The following is a 20,613-nucleotide window of genomic DNA, read 5'->3' as shown; positions in this document are numbered from 1 at the left end:
TTTAAAAAAAGTAACAAGCCTTTTTGGATAAAGGAGTAGTGATAACAAATCTGGCTTTTCCAATATAAGTGAGTAAAGGTCAAAGGTTGTCAGACAAATACCTACATAGGCAAACAGATATTGTCCTAAAGTCGATTTTTCAGGGAGCACAGTAGTTCTACTTTGCTACTTTCCACCTGCTGTATGATGAATCGGAGGCAAGCACATACAGTAAGTAACATGCCGCTTCTCTCCTGTCCTTTTTTTTCCCCTCCAGAGAACCTTCTCCATTTAACCTTGATACATCGAAATGAAAGTTAGTTAATGGAAAGAAAGATTCACTGTACGCTCTCCAGTCTGTAATGAAATACTTAAACCTCCTTGTGCAGTTTCTCAATACCAGGGTGGAGGGGGGAATTTTTTTTTCCCCCGAGAAGGATCTGAAAGCACAAAATAATTAATTTCAAGGGTCTACTTATTTCCTTTCCCACTTGCAGCGTCCGGTGTTCTACGCAAGCCCATTTGCGGGATTGATATTGTGCGATACAACGCGGCGGCCGTGGGCGCACCCCCCTTCCAAAAACAAATGGTCTTCTTCCTGCTGCAGGCTGTCTGATAGACACAGTGTGAGATTGGTTCTGTTGAATAAGAGATGAATCTCTGGATGTCACCGTGGCGCCGTGACCTCTGAAATATCATTATCTACACGGGGAGGGAGGTTAAATCCTCGAATATTGCTTGAATACAAGCGAACGGGGTACACATATGTATCATTTTTTTTCCCTTACCCCGTGGTCGGAAGCGGCACACCTAATGGCATCGTCTGGGATCCACAAATATCGGCGATAATGACCGCGCTTGGGCCTGTCGTTGCACTTGACAAACAGAGGCGGGTTTCATCGTTTACCATTCAAATAGCGGCTTTTAGAACCAAGTGGGAGATTATTAAAGTATGGGGTTTTCAGGCTTGTATTTTGGAAACTGTGATATTTTATTTAGTTGGCACTTTAGCCTTGATGCTAAACAGTCAATATGGAATAAATGAACAGGGGCCTCCAAATAGTGATGAATGGAGCCGCAAAAGGTCCTTGTCATCGTAATTCTGTCAAATGATTAAAATGCGACAACATGCTCCTCCCACAAAATAGTGGAGGTAGAAAAGCTTGGCAAAATAATTGGCAGAATTTGCCTAAAATGCCTACTTCAGACAAAAATGCATGATCAATTTGGGGCAATGGACATTGAGAATTTTCCATTTGCTGTTTTCATACTGTATATATTCCTCCTCATGCTTGTACCATCCATCAATTTTCTGAACCGCGTTATCCTCACAAAGGCCGCCCATCCTTGTACCCTAATAAATACATTTGTGATATTAATTGCGTCAAAGCTCAAATATGTATTTGAACAAACAGCCTTGGCAACACTACAGTGAAGAATATTTTACGTTGCTCGTGTTGCTTCATGATATAATGATGACGATTTTTGTCCCTTATTCTCAAATCGCTAATTCTTGAACGTCTCATTTGAAATGTGACAAAATTCATTTCTATTTGACTCGGGGGGGTCTTCGACAGATGAAATCAATATTCCACTCGCAGCAGATGTCCAGGTGTTCTCTTTCCGGTGACTCGCAAAGACAATCTGTCATGTTATTGAGGAATAAAGTTCCTGCTGACCACAGTCGCAAGGATGCGTGCTTTGTTTGTGGACCGTACTTTACTGCAGAGCCTCCCTGTGATCTATCGTGGATTGTTGCTGTTGACCGTGTATCGATGTGTATCTCTCAGTTATTATTGCATTTGTGGCGGCCAGGTTTTGTTTGTCCGACCACGTTTTATGGAGTGGTAAAAAAAAAAAAAACTTCATCGACCTGACAATCCCATCCATCCATCCATTTTCTATATTGTTTGCACTCATTCGGGTTACAGGTGAGCTGAAGTCTATCGCAGCTGAATTTGGGCAAGAGCCACGGTACACCACGGACTTTTCGCCTGCCACTCAAAAGGCACGTAAAGACAAATAAACATTCCGGCTCACATTCACAGCCGACGGGCAAGTTAGAGTCTTCAATGAGCGGAACAGGTCTGTTTTTGACATGAGGGAGGAAGCCAGAGGGCCTGGGGACGACCCGGGGAAAACATGCAAACTCAACACAGGAAGGAGCGCGAGGCAGAAATGCTTGGCACGACTTGATCGTGCTGCCATTGACAATCCCCTCTTGAATCAATTCCGGTGGAGTTGTGGGTACTTGAGCTTCCTCCCGCTACCTACAAATATGTACAGTATGTTCTGCTCACCGAGGACTTTCCAAGTAAGTTCGATTGGCTGTCTGAGACTCAGAAGAGGTATGCGCATAACCGATGCAGAAAATCGATGGTTTTGTGGCTCACGTCGTTGAGTTTCTTGCAACATCCTCGGGATCAATTCCTGAACAAGTGCAGTTAATAATCTCGCTGAAAATGATCAGCCAGTGTGGTCAACTGTGGAGGAGTGGACAGATGGACTGACAAAAAGTCCTTACTTGACTATTTCTATAGTGTCTACAAGATATATATATTGCCGTGAGAGAATATCAGGTGCGGCACAGGAAATGATCCGGTTTTAGTTAATTGATCAGAAAAAGAATGTATCTTTTTGAATTTATGCCAGGGGACATATAATAAGCAGGTCGCTGATGGAGTAGTGCGTGGGTGTCAAACTCATTTTAGTCGCGGGCCAATTTGGAGTTACGTCTTCCCTCGGAGGGCCGTTCTGACAGTGAACCCACAAAATTATTATTTTTACACATTAATAGTTTTAAAATCAGTCAAGTTGATTAAAATCAAGTGAGGGTAAACAGGGTAACAAAATGATTGCAAAGTCTCAACGTTATTTATTACACATGTGAATTTTTGACATTTCGGAACAGATTTCAGCAAGTTCACACGTGATTTGCTTTCGCGGGCCACATAAAATGACCTGGCGGGCTGGATCTGGCCCCCGGGCCTCAAGTTTGACACATGTAGTGCAGTGGTACACTCGCGGACAGCTTGGGATCAGCTCCCACTCAGTGACGGTGTGGATGTGGGTGTGAATGGTTATTCGTTTCAATGTGTGCCCTGCGACTGACTGGCGACCAGTTGAAGGGGTACGCCCAAAGTCAGCTGGGATCGGCTCCAGTAACCTCCGCAACCCTGTTCAGGATAAGCGGTGTTCATAATGGATGGATGGGCATATAAGAGAATGGCAGAACAATTAAATCGTCTTCCACTAGATGGTAGATGGCACAGTTGGACCCTTTATTACATAACAGAAAAATAGTGTAAATGTAAACCAATAAAAGTCTGTCTCTCTTTGCACCTCCCTCTCTGATTAGGGATGCTCACAGTAGCCCCGAAGGCTTTCCACTGCGCCGACGCCGAGAAAACCTGCAACCCCTGCCTGGACGCTGCCAAAGCCTGCAACCTCAACGGCACCTGCAAGAGGCACCGCTCGTCCTATATCGCCACCTGCAGCAAGGAGGACCCCAACAAGGGGGAAACCTGCAGCAAGAAGCGCTGCCACAAAGCACTGCGGCTCTTTCTGGACCGCGTGCCCACCGAGTTCAGCCACCGCCTGCTGTTCTGTCCCTGCCAGACGGAGGGCTGCGCCGAGCGCCGCCGCCAGACCATCGTGCCCGATTGCTCCTATAAAGAGAAAGAAAAACCCAACTGCCTGGAGCTGAAGAGGGTCTGCCGCCAGGACTCTCTCTGCAGGTGTGTGAGAAGGGGTTCGGAAGGGGTCAGGGTGCACATTAAACTGCGGGAGCTAACGGGAAATGAGCTCTCATAAGGTGTGGGGCCTGAAGTAAGGGCAGAGCAGCGTTTGCCAGGGCCCTGGGCAGTTCTGGTAGCAACATCCTCGATGGGTCTGTGGTGCTTCCTGGGTCCACCAGTGCAGTGTAGAGCTGTTTGGGCCCTTTGGAAGACCGGATTCAATTTAGCTTTCGGAAATGCAAAAGTGAATCAAGAAAATGGTGAGAAGAATCGAGACCTTACATCTCCAAAATTACAATTAAAAAAATAAATCTTACAAACTTCACTTCAACTACTAGTAGATTTTTTTCCCCGATTTTGAACAATTATGGATATGATCCTTTGGAGCAGCCTGCACTTTCCAAAGCCAGCCCCCCAAAACTATGCCACTGGCGTGAGCCCCCATGGCGGCAGGAAATTGTGTATCATCCATCCGTAAGTGTCTTCTGATACCAAATATTCTCTCGTCGCTTTCAACTCATTCCAAAACATGCACTACTGAAACTCATGAATAACAATTGGCTCAGCTTCGCCCGCCCACAAATCAGGGGGCCAACTTTAGTGATCAGGGCGGGATGCAAAGGTTTGCGCCCTGAAGCGTGATCATTTTTATCTCCTCTCAAGGCTTCAAAGTTAAAATTTGTCTTTTTGACACGATCAAAATAAATCTCAGCATTTGAATGTTGGCAAAAAAAAAAAAGTAAAGATAATTTGCAATTCGGGTATTTTGGTAAGAAACATGAATAATTTGCTTTCGCAGGCTACAGAAAATGATGTGACGGGCCAGATCTGGCCCACTGGCCTTGAGTTTAACACCTATGTTTTAGAATATCATTTTTTTTAAATTAAATTAATATACAGTATATATTAATTTCAGTCATTGAAAATATCAAGCTTTCAAAAATATCAAGCTTACGTAGAGATGTGTTATAAGAAGACTCATTTCCATTCTAAAATCATTTGTATTGGATACGTACAGTACGTTTCTCATATCTTAAGACAGAGAATTCAGGTTTGGGTTAGTTGGAAGGTAAAGCGCAAAAAAAAAAACTAAAATAATATCTACAACTTCAAACAGTGAATCGTGAATCAATCCAATATATCATTTCCATTTTTTGAATGGAGCTACTGAAATACAGTTCTAATTTATTTAGTGCGTCTATGTTGCCCCTACGAGACCCCCACGAATCTCATGGAACTTATAACTGGTCTTTTTTTTTTAACTATCAGTTCTACGTATAAAAAGAGCCGCAATACGTCTGACTTCATCATTATTATTTTATATTGATGACAATAAGCTAAAAGGGACTTGCACAGAGTCACTCCGCAGCAATGATGATCCTCCCGTGGCATCTTTGAAGTTTTTATGTTTTTCTGCTGTGACTTTGCCAGCAAACTAAACCCACTTTTAAGGATGCCGTAGCTCTTCAGTTCCGGATGAACTTGTATGGGTGAGTTGTTGAGACAGTGCCCAATTAAGCAGAAAAAAAGGGAAAAAAACCCATTAATGGCTCACTTTGATTCCACAGTGACCGTGTTGGATCCAGGCAGCCGCCTTCAATTCACACCTAGCCAGCCGTGTCATGTCGACTTGTGTTGGAGCCGCTGAGAACTGGGCAAAACACACTGTGTGCTGTTCACCCAATCAAGTCGAAGGATCTTTACACTTTCTAGAGCTCTGTGCGTGCGTGTGGGTGTGTGTCTAGCCAGTTCATTAGTCTAATAGCTCGAAAACTGTGGGACATTTGAATAATTCAAAGTATTTAAAAGCTCATTTGAGAGCCTAATGAAGTTCGACGGAGCGCTAGACCCCTGAATGTCCACTGCTAAATATAAAAGCCAGTGTGGGAAATATCCAACAGGAAAAGAAAAAAACCCATAAATGGCTAATTTTCCATTTCCCCACTGTGACAGATGATTAGGCAGCTGACATCCATTAGTGCCACGTCTGGGTGGCATTTACATGTTGAATACAGCAAGTTGGAGCAGGCAACAGCAGGGGTTTTTTTGGTGCTTTTTTTTTCCAGAAAAATGTTCAGTCACCTTCAACAGGTGAATTTTGTCAAATTTTCAGACAAGATGCGACAACCACTGGACACACGTGTGCATCACTTGACAGATACAGCTACCTGATGTCCATCCATCCATCCATTTTGATCCGTTTATCCTCACAAGGGTCATGGGGCATGCTGGAGCCTATCCCAGCTGTCTTCGGGCAGGGGGCGGGGGACACCCTGAATTGGTTGCCAGCCAATCGTAAGATAAGATAAGAAAACCTTTATTAGTCTCGCAATGGAGAAATTCCCAATTCACAGCAGCAAAGTTATGAAAGGAAGAAGTAAGGCAGACAATAATAGACGAACAACCATTGACACTCAAAATCACACCAAGCAACAATTTAGAGCGCTCCATTAACCTGCCATGTATGTTTTTGGAACGTGGGAGGAAACCCGAGTACCCGGAGAAAACCCATCCAGGCATAGGGAGAACATACCAGCTCTACACAGGCAGGCCAGAACCAGAATCGAACCCCGCACTTCTGCGCTGTGAGGCCAGCGTGCTCACCATTTACCCAACGTGTCGCGCTCTTCCTGACATTCCGAAACAAATTTGTGATTTATTATACTGATCACAACTCTTCAAGTGGAGAATCAACTTACTCTGCTTTTTCTGTTGCTGCACCTCTTGAGCTCAGGTCAGGATGCCAGTGCTTTGCCTAAGGGCACCTCAGCACTACAGGGGAAAACTAGCCTCTTTCCAGGAACTCGTTGCCATGGATTGGTCGCAACATGACTCGAACCGGGACACCTGCCATTCCAAAGCCGACGACCATACCGATGAGCTACTGCTAGCGCAAAAAGCATTCAATGTTTCCAAGTAACCTCGAAATGTCCACATTCTATTAATTACAGAGCTAACAAAATTCCAGAAAAGACGCCTTCAGTGTGACAATAAAGCAATAAGCGGTGGGTTGAACAAGCTGCAACTACAAATTCCCCACGGTCTAATTTCCTCTGCACTTAACTGGATTACATCTTGCACCATATGAGTAACATAATCGATGTGTAATTAAATTATCTCGCTTTTTTAAAATGCTCTGTTTACACCCCCTTTTTTGGTGGGGGCGGGGGGAATCTGAAGTAATCTCAGTTCTCCAGACTGAGCAACGCAGCCGAACGTGACTGAAGTGGCCAATTGTGGAAAAGGAACAATGGATGACTCACATACGTGCATTTGAACCTCGGACGCAGAAAGGAAACTTGCGGCAATCGAAAAACCGCGAACGAGAAGCAAGTTTTTTAAGGTTCGGCAAATGTCAAATTATTTTGTTTATTGAACAAGACACACGATTCGAAAAGCAGAAGCACAGTTATATGATGAAGAAAGAAAAAGAAGTGAAACAAAGGAGACTGGATATTTGAGAGGCAATTCACGACCTGCACATTTCAGTGACAGAGACTATCCACGCTTCACTTTTTCAGATACAAATGAAATTAAAGATATAAAATTTCAAATTGCGGCAAAACTAGCGTTGATGGCCGACCGCTCATGATAGCAAGTAGTAGAGCCGTTCAGCCCCGTAGTTCGGTTTGCGGCAGGCCATTTAGTCTGCGCGTCATCATTTTGGAGAAACTATTCTCAAAAGTCACATTCTTGCCATTAAAACTATCCAAAGCAGCTAAAACCTCTCCTCCAATTTATGATTGTCCCGATAATTGCTTGTGCGCGGACATTGTGTAATCTGTTTTCAGACCGAGATTATTTGTTCGACCCGATGGCACTCAGGTGTCAGGGGTTCACCTGCGTCTTGAGATATACGTAATCGAGCATAAAAGCTTATTATCTGCGGCCGCGAAAGGTCAACAGTTCGATGAGCACGTAGCTGCACATAATTGTACGGTACACACACTGACATTCCCTTACTTTTGTCCACACGTGCAGCCAAATGGCGGCAAGTGCTTACCAATACAATATGATGTCCTCCGTTCACTCTATTTGTCCCGGAAAACATCCAAAGAACTGATTTCATTTAATCGGATCATTGATTGACGCTGCAGCATTAGCCCTAAACTATGCTGCGCCCTCAATATGTTCTACAAGGAAATCGAATTTCAACTCATTTGTCATGCTAATGAAGACAGCGTCAAGGCGTTAGGACTTTATTTTGTGGCTCCGTGTGAAGAAACCCTGCAGAGAAACCTTCTCAAAATTAGAGGCAATGCTTTTAAAACTTTTTTTTTTTTGAAAAGTTAACTCTCAACAATACACACCGGAAAAATGCCAGAGGAAAACTTTTTACTCTTCCCTCTGGGAGATGTGTTGATTAAAGCAAGGGATGATCATTCAACGACAGGCCTGTCTCCCCCCGGGGACATCCACCTCCAAACAGGATACACAGCTCCCCCGCCTGAGTCTCTTTCATTCCAAATGCGGGGCTAGCTTTGGAGAAGAACGGAAATGTTGCGATAATGTGACAGGACGACAAGGAAAAGAATGCAGACGGTCTCATGAGATTGATCACACCTTGACTGTAACAGAGATGACTAAGCAGCAAAAGGAGAAGGACGAACGGGGAAAAGGCATCCTACAATTTCCATCTTGTAGGGGGAGGAAGGCAGGCTGGACGACCCCCTGAACTGTTTGCCAGTCAGTCGCAGGGCACCTATCGAGACGAACAACCCTTCACAATCATATCCACATCACTGAGCGGGAACCGATTCAACGCCCCCAAGTCAGGCGAGCGCACCACTGCAACATCAGTGACCATAAAAGACCCCGAAAAAGAAAAATCAAACAACACTTGGAGTTCATCTTTTCGATGCTCACGATGTTTTGTTCAAGTGTCTTGTATTGCCAGGCATGGTGACCTCCACATTCTTTTTTTGTGCAGTATCGGAGGCCTATTTTTATATTTTTGGTTGGCTTCCAAAAGAAATAAAAGGCAAAAGCCAAAAGCGCTCCTGTTACAACTTGCGCAAGTCAAAACGTCGTGTAAAAAAACGCTCATTCGTATCAGCGGCTCCAACTTGCAGTATGACAATACTTTTTGTTCAAGTCATTATTACATTCATATTGTTTCCAGGTTGGAGCCCAGAGTCCCTGCAGACCAAATAAAATAGATATGAGTGGACTTGAAGCATAAAACATTGGCTGGGGTTGTGGTGGCTTTGTGCACAGAGATTTCGTTCTCTACCTGGTGTCCGCGGAGGATAAATTGTTGCTATTCAGTGGAGGTCTGGGGACTGGACGACGAGCACGCGTTAAATGGAGCAGCACTCATTTCTTCCACTCGGCTGTCCTTTTAACGCAGTTTGCCGCAATGTTATTTTGTTTCATAATCCAGCGCAAACAAACGAAAACAGACAATGCTTTCCCCTGTTGCTTTTTCAACCTTCAAATGAATGCGCTCCGTTGAGAGCCGCCGTGTCCGACGGTGACAGCAGCCTCGATTTGGACGTCCTATTGTATCTGGTGGAGAGTCGCAGGCACGCGTCAAACCAAAGAAGCTCCCGATCCATTTTAATGTCACTGTACGAGTTGAATCCAAGCGGCACGGAGTCCCACAGTAAATGTGGAGTCTATTGATTGGCCGTAGGATCAATGCAACACTTCTATCTTTGATTTATATCCCCCACCTTACCCCCCATCACGACGCTTACTGGTGGTCGCTTGCTCATCGAATGCTTTGCTTACTGCTTTACAAGGTGGAGCGCTGAGTGACAATCGGTCACCCAACAGGTAGAAATAACGACATAAACACACACGCGCACACAAAATCAGTTTGGTGAGAAACACCAGCAGGCAGAGTGAGCGACCCAAATCATAATTCCTTGCGACCTCAAAGGGGCTCCCCCTAACCATGAACCTATTCTTTTCACTAAATTCTTCTTGGGCACGCCATTGGTACTGAAGTAAGTCTTTGACAACAATTTTTTTGTCTTCTTTTAAAGTTACTTGTAATCCAAAGCGCTATGTGCTTGAGATCGCCACTGGGCCAGAACTATTTCTTTTCTCTCTCTCTCAATTTGTCAATAGGTGTGAATATAAATGAGTTGATTGTGTAGGCATACTCTGCTCAATTAGCAAAAACCTAAGAGTTCAGACTCACACCCAAAGTATGTGTTTGCTATTCGTTTACCGTTTATAATCTTGAACCAACTCTGATGGGTTAGTAACTTTTGACGAAAAGCATGCCAAAAATGTTCCATGTGGCGCTTGATTTACACCCGAAGTTTTCCAAAGCACTTTGGCAAGCCTCACATTCACTTTTTTGAAAAGATATAGCGTACACCGACACGCTAACGCAAGCTGTGTCAACTTACGGAAAGGCTGCTTTTTAGTTTAAAATAACTGACTTTAAGCTCCAGGAACTCTTATCGTACACTGGCAGAACTCAGGGTGTTCTTTTGGACCGGTTTTAAATCCGTCCGCTTGCGTCGTAGCAGCTACTAGCTAGCTCAAAGCTAGTGGGTGTATTTTCATATTTTGTCTCCCTCGCTAGGACGACGGGATAGCTTGCAAACAACAGGTTGGAGCTAGGCTTTATTGACTCACTGCTTAACAGTTAAATTTAATGCTCGTCGTGTGATTTTATGTGGTCTGGGAGTGCCTGAAGGTAGCAAGAAAGTGGGCGTTGGAGGGCGGGCCAGAGGGAAGGGAGAAATGAAATAACAGTGTAAGATACACCCTGGGTTGCGTTGTTGTCTTGACGTTTTCATGGCCAACAATAATCCTTTTTGTTCTCAGTAGATGTCGTTCTGCCAGGCGGCATTGTGTCACACATACCGAGACCAGAGTGTTAGAACAGAGACCACTCAAACATTCAGAGGTGACGTTCCGACTCGAATCCGAAAATTTGGTTTGCAAAGGGCAGTTTGCTTCTCTTTTCAAGTTGGTGCATCATGTTTATAGAATACCAAATAAATGGCATTTCAAAGCTAAATACAATGGTTGATACGTACCCGATGCTATGTTTGGTTAGGTGGCAAATGGAATACCTTTGAATGAATGGAACACATTTCTCCGTCCTTTGACTATTGCAAGTGAAGTGTGTCTCCTCGAAATGGAACGCTGCGATTTTGAAAATGAATCATGGGCCAACTGGTGACCTTTTGCCTCGTGTGTAGAGTTTTTCTGCAGTGTTGTGCAGTGATCGGGCCTTTGCTGTTGGCTGTGTGAGACATGCTGGCTGCACATGAGAGTTGTAAACAAGATGAGAGGCAAACGAGAGAGGAAGAACACCGAGGGAGGTCTCTGCTAAAGAAAGTGAATTTCATTCCGATATATGCCGTGTGTGTGTGTGTGTGTGTGTGTGTGTGCATGTGCGTGCTTGTGCATATGCTCACTGACCGTCTTAACCACACTATCAAAGGAAATATGTATCGATGCAAACTGTAGGCATCATTGACGAGGCATTTCTATTTTTCCTTCGCGTTCACTTCCTCTGGTGGTATCACATCTATTATTAATGCAAATGGGACTTATCTTTATGTACAGCGTGAAGTGTGTGTGTGTGGTTTGGAACAAACATGATGCATCCCTCTTATCCTTGATTTGCATTTCAGGACTTTCCTCTCACAGTTCTTTTTAATAGTTATTGGTTTGCAGACTCCTTCAAAACCATGAAAAGTAAACTTTTTGAACAGCATATGCTACATATTGTACGCTTGCTTTATCTTCTCATTTTATTATTCGGTTTTGGTAAGTTTTTTTTTTTATCACTGCAAGGGACTTGGGAATAATATTAAACAAACGGCAGTGTAGTGTTAATAGAGGTTCTTTGACGCCAACTCTAAAAATTCTCAAAATCCAAGCAAATTGGCGGTCGACCAAAATCCTGGAGCAAATGATATTCAACTGGAATTTATTTCTTTCGTCCTTAATTTGACGTATGAAATATGAAACCCGAATTGGGGCGAGACTGCCTGAAAAAAAAGGTGTAACTTTAATGTGCAACTAATAGTTATTTAATTACCGCTGACAAGAGCTCGGTAGCGCACTATTAACTCGCGCTCACGTTTCCCATTTGTTTGCGCGGGGAAGGTCTGTTTGCAATGTTTGGACAATATTTAGTGAGTTAAGATAACCTTGAATAATCTACCCACCTCTTACTGCTGTGTGTGTGTGTGAGAGCGGGATGCTTGATTTAGCATTCATTCATTCACGTTCAGTACGGGGTCCGAAGTCGTTTTGCAGCTGCTGGTATCGAATGAGCTGCAAGTCAATGTGTCCACCACGTAAGGAGAATTGTGGTAAATGTTTTCAAAATAAACCATTAAAAAAAAAAAAACGAACGAAATGGGCAAGAAAAATGCTTCGTGTTTTCACTGAGTACCATCTGTCCACATGGCTCTTTTTCGGACCGACTGGGAATCCCAACGAGTGCGGCGGTGCCAAAAATAGCAGGTGCAAGCACGGCCAATGGAAAATAAATGGACATGCCGCAACATGAGAAAATACCTGGACACAGTAATTAGATACAACAGGAATGAAAAATCGGACTTTCAAGAGGTAAAAATGTGTCTTGTGTGTATGATTGTGGTTGTTTGCAGTCATCACCGAGCTGCATCGCGCTGAGAGCTTGCGTCGCTGTAAATCGCTCTTCCACTTAACAACCATCCATCCATCCATCCATCCATACGTTTTCTGTCGCGTGTGGCGTCATTCGGGTCACTAGTGAGCTCATCTGTCTTTGGAAGAGACCACGGACATCGATGGACAATTTCAGTCTTTCACTAAAAGTACATGTTGAGGTTCACCCTACAGGAAAGACAGAGCTGAGATTTGAACCCGTAACCTCAAAAGAATGAGCCAGATGTGCTAAGCACCAGGCCGACCACGCCGCCTTGCCCATATCGTTCCATTTTGAAACGGCTCTCGTTAGATTGTGCGGGTGTACCCAATGTAGTGGCCTACGACTTTGGCGCAAGTTAGCCTCAAGGTCACGCAGCGTTCAGTGAGGCAGCAGACTCAAAGGAAATACTTAAAAGTGAAAATGGGCGGTGTGAAACCACATTTCCGAAGGATGTAAGGGCGTTATGATTATTATTGTTATTATAGATGTAGCGGGCTTATTATGATTGTTATTTATTTATTTTTTTGTTTTTTTTTCTCGAATCAAATCGCGCTTCTGCTCCCCACACAAGGTCAGAGTGCTTTGTTTGCCTTTTTTCATAATAATTATTGACGTAATGAGCCATGCATCACAATGTGCGCAGGCTTCCACGATAAATGTTGCCCATTGTTTTGTCCTCTGATGTGCATCAAAACGACACACACACACACACACACACACACACACACACACACAAGGCTGCGGATTTTGCTTTGGCGCATTCAAATTCCTTAATGGCAAGTTTGCAAATGGGCCCACTTGAGGCTGACAAGAGCGGGAGGAAGAAGAGGGTAAGGGGGTGAAAGCCGAAGGATAGAAAGCAACAGAAAAGCACCTCCTTTGTTTTTTCATTTGCCTCATCTGAGTGCTATTATGCCTTCCCATTAAGTGGCCGCCATTGTCATCGCGGTTGTTGTGCCTCGTGTCGATGATGGAGAGATAACGCTGACAGCCTCGCTATGCTGAAGACGAGCGATAAGGGAGAAGAGTGGCAATTTCTCATTGGAACAGAAATAATCATCCTTTAGAAGCTATTAGAGGATTTGGGGAGGCTGATAGCTATTTTGTCTCGGTGTCTCATCAAGAGAGGAAATAGTTTCTTCGACAGACACTCATCTGATTGGACTCACATTGTTTGTGATGTCCATCAAGCGGTCGGAATAAGAATCCATATAAAAAAGCCATTCGTTTTCCTCTCACTGCCAGGCTGGACGGACATGCACTCGGCGTCGGCCTGAATGACTGTGTTTAAAGTGTCAGGTTGGCTGTAAGAAGTCTACTTCAGTGGGGGCTCCCTTGCCACTTTCTTGGGGGGGGGGGGGGGGGCTGAGTGGCTGAAATGACCAGGAAAAAAAAAACTGTTGAGTTCGACAACCTGTAATTTTGGCAGCGAGTGACGTTCGGTGGCGCTATAATGGAAATCCTGTGGAAACCTTGAAACGTGCTGCATCCCAGGGTCGGAACACCGTTTGTGCCAACACTCAGTACGCCTCCGTAAACGTTAAATTACTGTCTTGAAAGCCATCATTGTCTTTGAGAATTTCACTTGGAAAAAGAAAGACAGCGCTTTGTCTCATGTTTGCCTTACCTGACAAAAAACAAAACAAAAAAACAACAAAAAAAAACAGCATTGCAATTTTAAAGAACCTTTACCCTTAAGAAGTAGAAAAAAAACCCAACATGTTTTGCCCTGTATGTGCGTCATTGAGTCTCTTTCTTGGTCGTCCTTTTTTGTCCATAACACCTCCACAACCATATTTTGAATACCCTCCATCAGGGTATATGTATTTGTTTTTCGACTTCTGAATGGACTTTACTGGTGTTGCGCACAAAGGCAACAAGAGCTCTGTCTTCACGATGACAGCTGTGGACAAAACGTCACAGCCAAATGAAAATATATTTGTCAATAAATCATTTTTTTCTGGCAAATTGAATGAGATTGAATTCCCCATGGCGCACCTGATCATCTCTTCCAATTGGTCTCGTTTGGGCAAATTCCCTTGCATGAGTTTGCAAAAGTACAAACTGTGACAGTCGAACAGACTTCCTGTTCAATTCCAGGCATTGGGGGCATTGTGACTTTTTTGTTCCACTTGTTATATGTACAGCAACTTTTGCATTGATTTGTGAAACTCATCTTGGGGGCGCGACTCAATGTGTCTTGAGAGGTTGTTTCCTCGACTCCTAAAATAAATAGATTTCACCAAGGTAGAGCATGGTGAGTTTTCAGGCGTTTTGAAGGTGACGAATTCATTCGAAGAGTAAATATTGATTTCAAGGGTATTAATCATACCAACTGATGAATCATAAAGATGAGAAAAAAAATCATTCTAAAACTAAAACTCACAGAGGCACAGATCAATTGGTCAAATTCTATATCATGCTTCACATCCGAATTTTGCTAGGCAGAGGGTTTTTTTTTTCCAAACCCATACTGTGCCCCCTCCCTTAAAAGGGCAAAGCCTGGAACTTCTTTCCTCCACCCCCCCCCCCACACCCATTCCCTTATGTTTTCCTTTTTCATCTAAGAAAATCTGGGCGACTCGTCATGCTTCTTCTTTCTGAGTCCCTCTGTTGGTCGTTATTTTTGATGCATCTTGGATGCGTTGTCACGGTGGAGTGAATTTCGTTGCTCGGTACTTGTGCACGTGCAATGAAAAAGTGGATTCCGTTTCATTCCAAATTCGATTCCATGTCGCCTTAAATGTGACATTAGTGGCAGTATTGGCGGAAAAAGCAACGGTTCAGCCCGTCGGCTCAACGCATCGGGACAGCTTGCAGGAGCCCTAATGAATGAATAAATTAGCTGTTTGCAAGCTCTGAAGGTGATTTGTTAGGACGCTCAGCGGACATGCAGTTGAATATAGATTTTTTTTTTTTTTTGGTTTCTCCATCAATCACATCATACCACACTCCAGTGAAAAGCCGAAAGAAGGACACACTTTCACCTGGTCACCCCCATAATCCTCCCTAAACAAATCCATTCCATTTGTGTGCACTTTTTACCCACAGATTTAGGATAAAGCGTAACGAACGGTGCGCACACTTGTCTTCAACTCACCACAAGGACTCTCCCTTTAAATACCCCGTTTTACTTCCGCCTGAATCCTGCTCGCGGACTTCCACGAATGACAATATTCCCTCTGCTGATGGCACCGGGGTGGCTCCGCATCAGCACCAGAGGGCTCATTATTCATCAAAGCGGGTCCAGCTGCTTCAGAAATGTTTGCAAAAGCCACACGGCGATGCATTCGTGATCGAGTAGCACTGCCGCACCGCGTGAAGGTGATACAGCTGCTACGCATATTTAAAAAGGTGACGGAAGGTTTGGGCGGCGGTCGCATCCGATGGCGCGTTGTTTCAATCCTATTTCATCTCTCGGATCTCACAACGGGACCGTGCGAATCCCACAAATGGATCACACACACCGGTCAGGATTTTGAAACACATCATTTCGTTTTTTTTCCATCTCTTTTATTCCCTCTCGCTAATGAACTCATCGCATTTGTTAAAAGGCAGCATGTCTTCAGGGGGTACACACAGTATCAGTGCACAAGGTGATTATTTTCACATCCGTTTTGAGGCATTAAGATGATTAAGCGGCCCGGGAGAAGACCATCACGCTGATAAGATTTCCCTTTTGTGAGGTGTGCTTCCGAGAAGGCCACGTAAAAGACATCAACAAAGCGGATATTGTCCCCTCAACACACATGAGGCTCAATTTGTCTACACTGGCTGCACAGCAAAACAAATGAAAAAAATAAAAATAAAATCAGCCATAAGTGAAGCATAAAGCGTTCAGCTTGGATGGCTGTGCTGGTTAAAACGCTCTGTAAAGACAGCGGGGGTTTTTGTAACGATAAAAGTCATTTGTATTTTGGTAATGGAAGGGAACAGCAGGACCGCGTGATAATTTCGGAGGAAGTACAAGTCAAACACAATCAAGAATGCTGGTAATAGTCAAATTGGTCATATTTCAAAACAATTCAAGACAGGAAATGTCTCTTCCATCCGGCCGAGTCTGCCGCGGCGGATTTTTTGTGGCCGTGGCGAGGTCCAGGTCACCAACTGATACGCAACCGTTCGCACTCACATTCATTCACACGTATGGGCAAATGAGCATCTTCAGCATGTTTTTGGAATGTAGGAGAAAGCCAAATAAACCAGAGGGAAAACCCTCGTAGGCAGGGCGAGAACATGCTATAGCTGAGACTAAAACTCAACACTAGGAGGCAGACGTACTACCAATCTAAAACTTGTATGAACTGAAATTTGGCAGTTCAAAATGCTGTTGGTGACCTCTTAACTGCAACACGAAAGAGGGAGCACAAATTGGAACTCCTCCTCCCTCCACTGGTTGTCTGCGCACTCTCGGGATGGGCAAATACCGATTACCAGGTCTCAATATTGGGCCAATATTTTAAGGTAATCGCAGAGGCAGCCATATTTTGGCAAAATAATAAGGCAGATATCGAATAAGTCCTGCTCTGCCATAGTTGGCGCTAAACTGCGGCGGTTTGACACATCGGTAAATCATCATCGTCAGACTTTTTTACCAATGCAATTTTACATATCAAAATTACTAAAGGCACTCTGTATCGGTGAGTGCTTGAAAATGATATCTCATACTAGTATCTGTATGGGGGGAAAAAAAGTGGCATCAAACATCCCTACTGCGCACGTAAGAGTTGACTTTAGGATTCTATTTGTTTTCAAATCACCTAATGGTCTTCCTTACCCCTGGAACACTCTTTCCCGGTGCCTCAGGTGAGCTGACCAGCTGCTCCCGGGAGGTAACAAGTTCAGTCAGAAGCTCAGAGAAGATAAAGCTTTTTCTCTGGCTGTTCCAAAAATATGGAACGACCTCCCGGTGTGCATTAGAAAAGCTTCAGTGTCCTTTTTTAAAACCTGCCTTCACACCCATTTTATTCGTTGGCTTTCAGCACAGCATGAGACTCAGCCCTTGTTTTGGAGTCTTTGTTTGTTTATATTGCTTTTAACTGCCACACAAATGCAAAACTAGTTTTCGCATCATTAACTCTGACGAGGACGTATATGCAGAGGGAGAAGAATGTTTTCGGAACTGAAGCTTGATAACTGAGCCTTTGTGTTGAGTAGCCAGGACACAGACCTGTTTGGTCATTCCGCCGCACTAAATTTATGTTTGGTCTTCACCATACTTGGACAGCATTGGCAACCTTCTGTGGTGGTCTTGCAAAGTCGTAGAAAAGAAAAAAAATTTTTTTTGATGCAGACTGTCGTGTTTTAGCATCATATTTGCAGAAGTCTCTCAAGATTCGCTGATGTCACGCACATAGACTGTTCCAAATGTTGCTGCAACTGGATGTTTTTTTAGCCCTGTATAAAATTCAAACTGGACTCTTCTCCAGCTACGCTGTGCCTGTATGAATTTTTTTTTTGCATGCATGCATGCATAAAACCCAAGGCAGGTTTCTCCAAAAGAATGTCTCCCGTTGCAGTAAAATGAATGTATTAGCTATGCTGAATTTGCCAACAAAATCATATATTGCCATAACTCATCTAAGACATCGAAGGGAATTTTGATGAATTTTAAAAACAGTCCGGCAGCATACTGCTGTTATATTTTCCATACCTGTCCGTAATGTTTGGGTCTTTCTCATATGATAAAGTGAGGCAGTGAAAATATTAGCTTTCTGTATTGTCACCGTATTGCTAAATTAATTCCGCTTTCATAGCATCAGTCATATCTGGGCATCATTGTTTTTATGAAGGTAGAATTGTTTTTACCCTTAAATCCCAAAGGGTCAAATTTGGCCCTTTATCCTAAATTAGGATGAAGGCATTGAATATTTGAAAGAAAAAAAACATTTTGGTGTTCGGTGAACATATAGTATATATATTATATATATTAATATAGTATTATAGTATATAGTATTAATGTAGAATTCATCGTTCTCCAAAGAAAAAAAGGGTTCTTGGGTTCTCCAGGGTTATGAAGGTAGAATTTTATTTTTTAACAGCTCTTGTTTTGAACATCGTTCTATTGCTCACTATTTTGTGGCGTGTCTGCATAGGCATAATTTTTATTTATTCAGTTCGTACACTAATTCAAATTTACCTGCGTTAGGTAGATAGCTGCTTAAAATCCACCGCAGAGCCGAGCGTATAAAGAGGCTCGAGGAAGCGGTCAGAAGAACAACTAGAGATAGAGAAAAAAAAATGGTTTGTGATTCACGGAGTGGGCAGCAGTGATGTGAGGAGCACAGACAGAGTAACTTTGCACACACTCCTCCCAATAAACCTACTTAAGTGGATTAGCAATGCCACCCTGGGGGCCTCGGCAGACTTAAAGCTCTTATCGCAAACACACCAAAAAAAAACAACAACAACAACAATAACCACCACCAAAAAATAAAACGGAACACTTTTTATCAGTACCCAAGGTTAGCGCCCAGAGTCAATTTGGGGAAACCTCTGAGATGTGAGGGATAATCGTAGAAGAACGGCTCAAAAGGAAGCATGACGCTCTCATCGGGCATCATGCGATTCCTGCCCGGTTTGTGGTGCATGTCAAGTGAACGAAAAATAATCATTAAAAAGGAAAAGAAGAAAATAATACTGGTTCTGAGTCACGAGGGAGCCCAGGTTGTTATTCAGTCCACCTGTTTGACTGCCACAAAAACATTGGTGCTGCTAATATAATTTTGGCACAGGTCACTTCCACGGCATACGACGCAGCCTCACTGACTCATTTTTGACTTCACTTGGTGGATATTTTGTTTGTTTGTTTGTGACCGCTTTCTTTGCATCCGCTCTCTCTCTCTCTATTGCGCAGATCCAGGATGGCTGATTTCATGGGAAACTGCCGCAACATCCCACCCGCAGTGAGCACCTGTCCCAACCAAGACAATCACCAAGCTTGCCTGGCCTCCTACACAAGGCTCATCGGTCAGTATCACTGTGATGGAGTGAGAGCGCGTCTGAAGGGAAAGAGAAAGCGAAAAGGAAGACCTGCTGGGAGATCTCACAATATTTTTCACAAATGTCAGCAGTGCTGTGAGATTACAGAAGTGGTAGTTTTGTGGTCTAGAGAGGAAGAAACGCCGCTGCAGTGCTCTTGTCTTCGTTTCTTCTTCTTCTTCTTCTTTTTTTTTTATCCTGTGCAGCAGGCGGAGGAGTGAGATTGTCAGCTTTTCCCCCGGCGGCTACGGATATCTCCCCCAGCGGCCTGGCCATCAGTTTACTACTAGAAGTAATTAGGGAGGCACAGAGAGAGTGTTGACTTAATTAAAAGACTTGATGACCATCTGTTTGCTCATATTAAATGTTGCTCCAACAATGCGCGCGGGCTAATGCATACATATTTTGATAACGGCACCTTGGCGATGACGTCCGAGCTCGTCGGAGATTAGACGCGGTGCAAAACTGAAATTTTTTTTTTTCCCCGGCGCCCGAGTTGCATGGGCGTATCCACTGCACACAGCGAGGAGATAAGTCACGCTGCTCACACAAAGTGGATGGCATGGCTGACTCCTGCTGACAGACCTTTCAAAAGTGAAGTGTTTTGCCGCAGCGCTGTTCTCCTCCGACGGCGCTCGCTGAAGCGCCTGCTTTGCCAAAATATTCATGGGCGCAAAGGCCTCTTTACATCGAAAATGAAGTATTACAACGAGCGCTGGCTTCCCATAACGACTAAAACAGGACAGTGGCGTTCCCACGTCACCGCGTTTTTCCGGAAACTATTTGCAATAAATGTCGGCCATTATTGTCCATTAGTGACCCGTAGATGTTCATCCTAATGCGTGGATGTGTCTGGATGCGCTTGTGCGCGCACGTGTATTCGCAGGGACGGACATAACACCCAACTACGTGGACAGCAGCTTCAGCCACTGGACCATCTCGCCCTGGTGCACCTGCAAGGGCAGCGGCAACCAGGAAGAGGAGTGCGCCAACTTCCTGCAGAGCTTCACCGACAACACTTGCCTGAGTGAGCCCACCTTCCTCATACTCGACTCACGTGGCGCATGAGCAAATTAAAGTCGGGTTGCGTCCGCTCCTCCGCACCGAAATCAGCCACGTGGGTGGCGCGTGGAAACGCTAGCCGAGCCAAGACAAAAAAAAAAAAAAAAAGAAGCCAAAGTTGGAACGAAGCTTCAGGGAAATTGGTTGGCGGTGAATGACTTAGCAAGAAACTGACTGCGGGGTGATCTTCGATCCTGTCTTGTCACAGCTCTGAATTCTTCTTACGCACTGATTGTCTGT

At 44.1% G+C, this 20,613-nt stretch overlaps 1 protein-coding gene across 1 annotated transcript in view; it reads left to right on the top strand.

The window, feature by feature from the left end:
* Positions 1-20,613, top strand: part of LOC147205335 (GDNF family receptor alpha-2-like) — a 61,436-nt gene that overhangs the window by 29,247 nt on the left and 11,576 nt on the right. The window contains exons 4-6 of the mRNA XM_086111941.1: positions 3,338-3,716; positions 19,187-19,299; positions 20,198-20,338. Of these exons, the coding sequence (XP_085968067.1) occupies positions 3,338-3,716; positions 19,187-19,299; positions 20,198-20,338 (633 nt within the window). The remainder of the gene's footprint in view (positions 1-3,337; positions 3,717-19,186; positions 19,300-20,197; positions 20,339-20,613) is intronic.

Source organism: Hippocampus guttulatus, chromosome 5 (assembly GCF_054856545.1).
Source record: "Hippocampus guttulatus isolate MCC_2025c chromosome 5, RoL_Hgut_1.0, whole genome shotgun sequence".
NCBI classification, from domain to species: domain Eukaryota; kingdom Metazoa; phylum Chordata; class Actinopteri; order Syngnathiformes; family Syngnathidae; genus Hippocampus; species Hippocampus guttulatus.
Note: the sequence above shows the minus strand (reverse complement) of the source record. Positions and strands in the feature narration are given on the sequence as shown.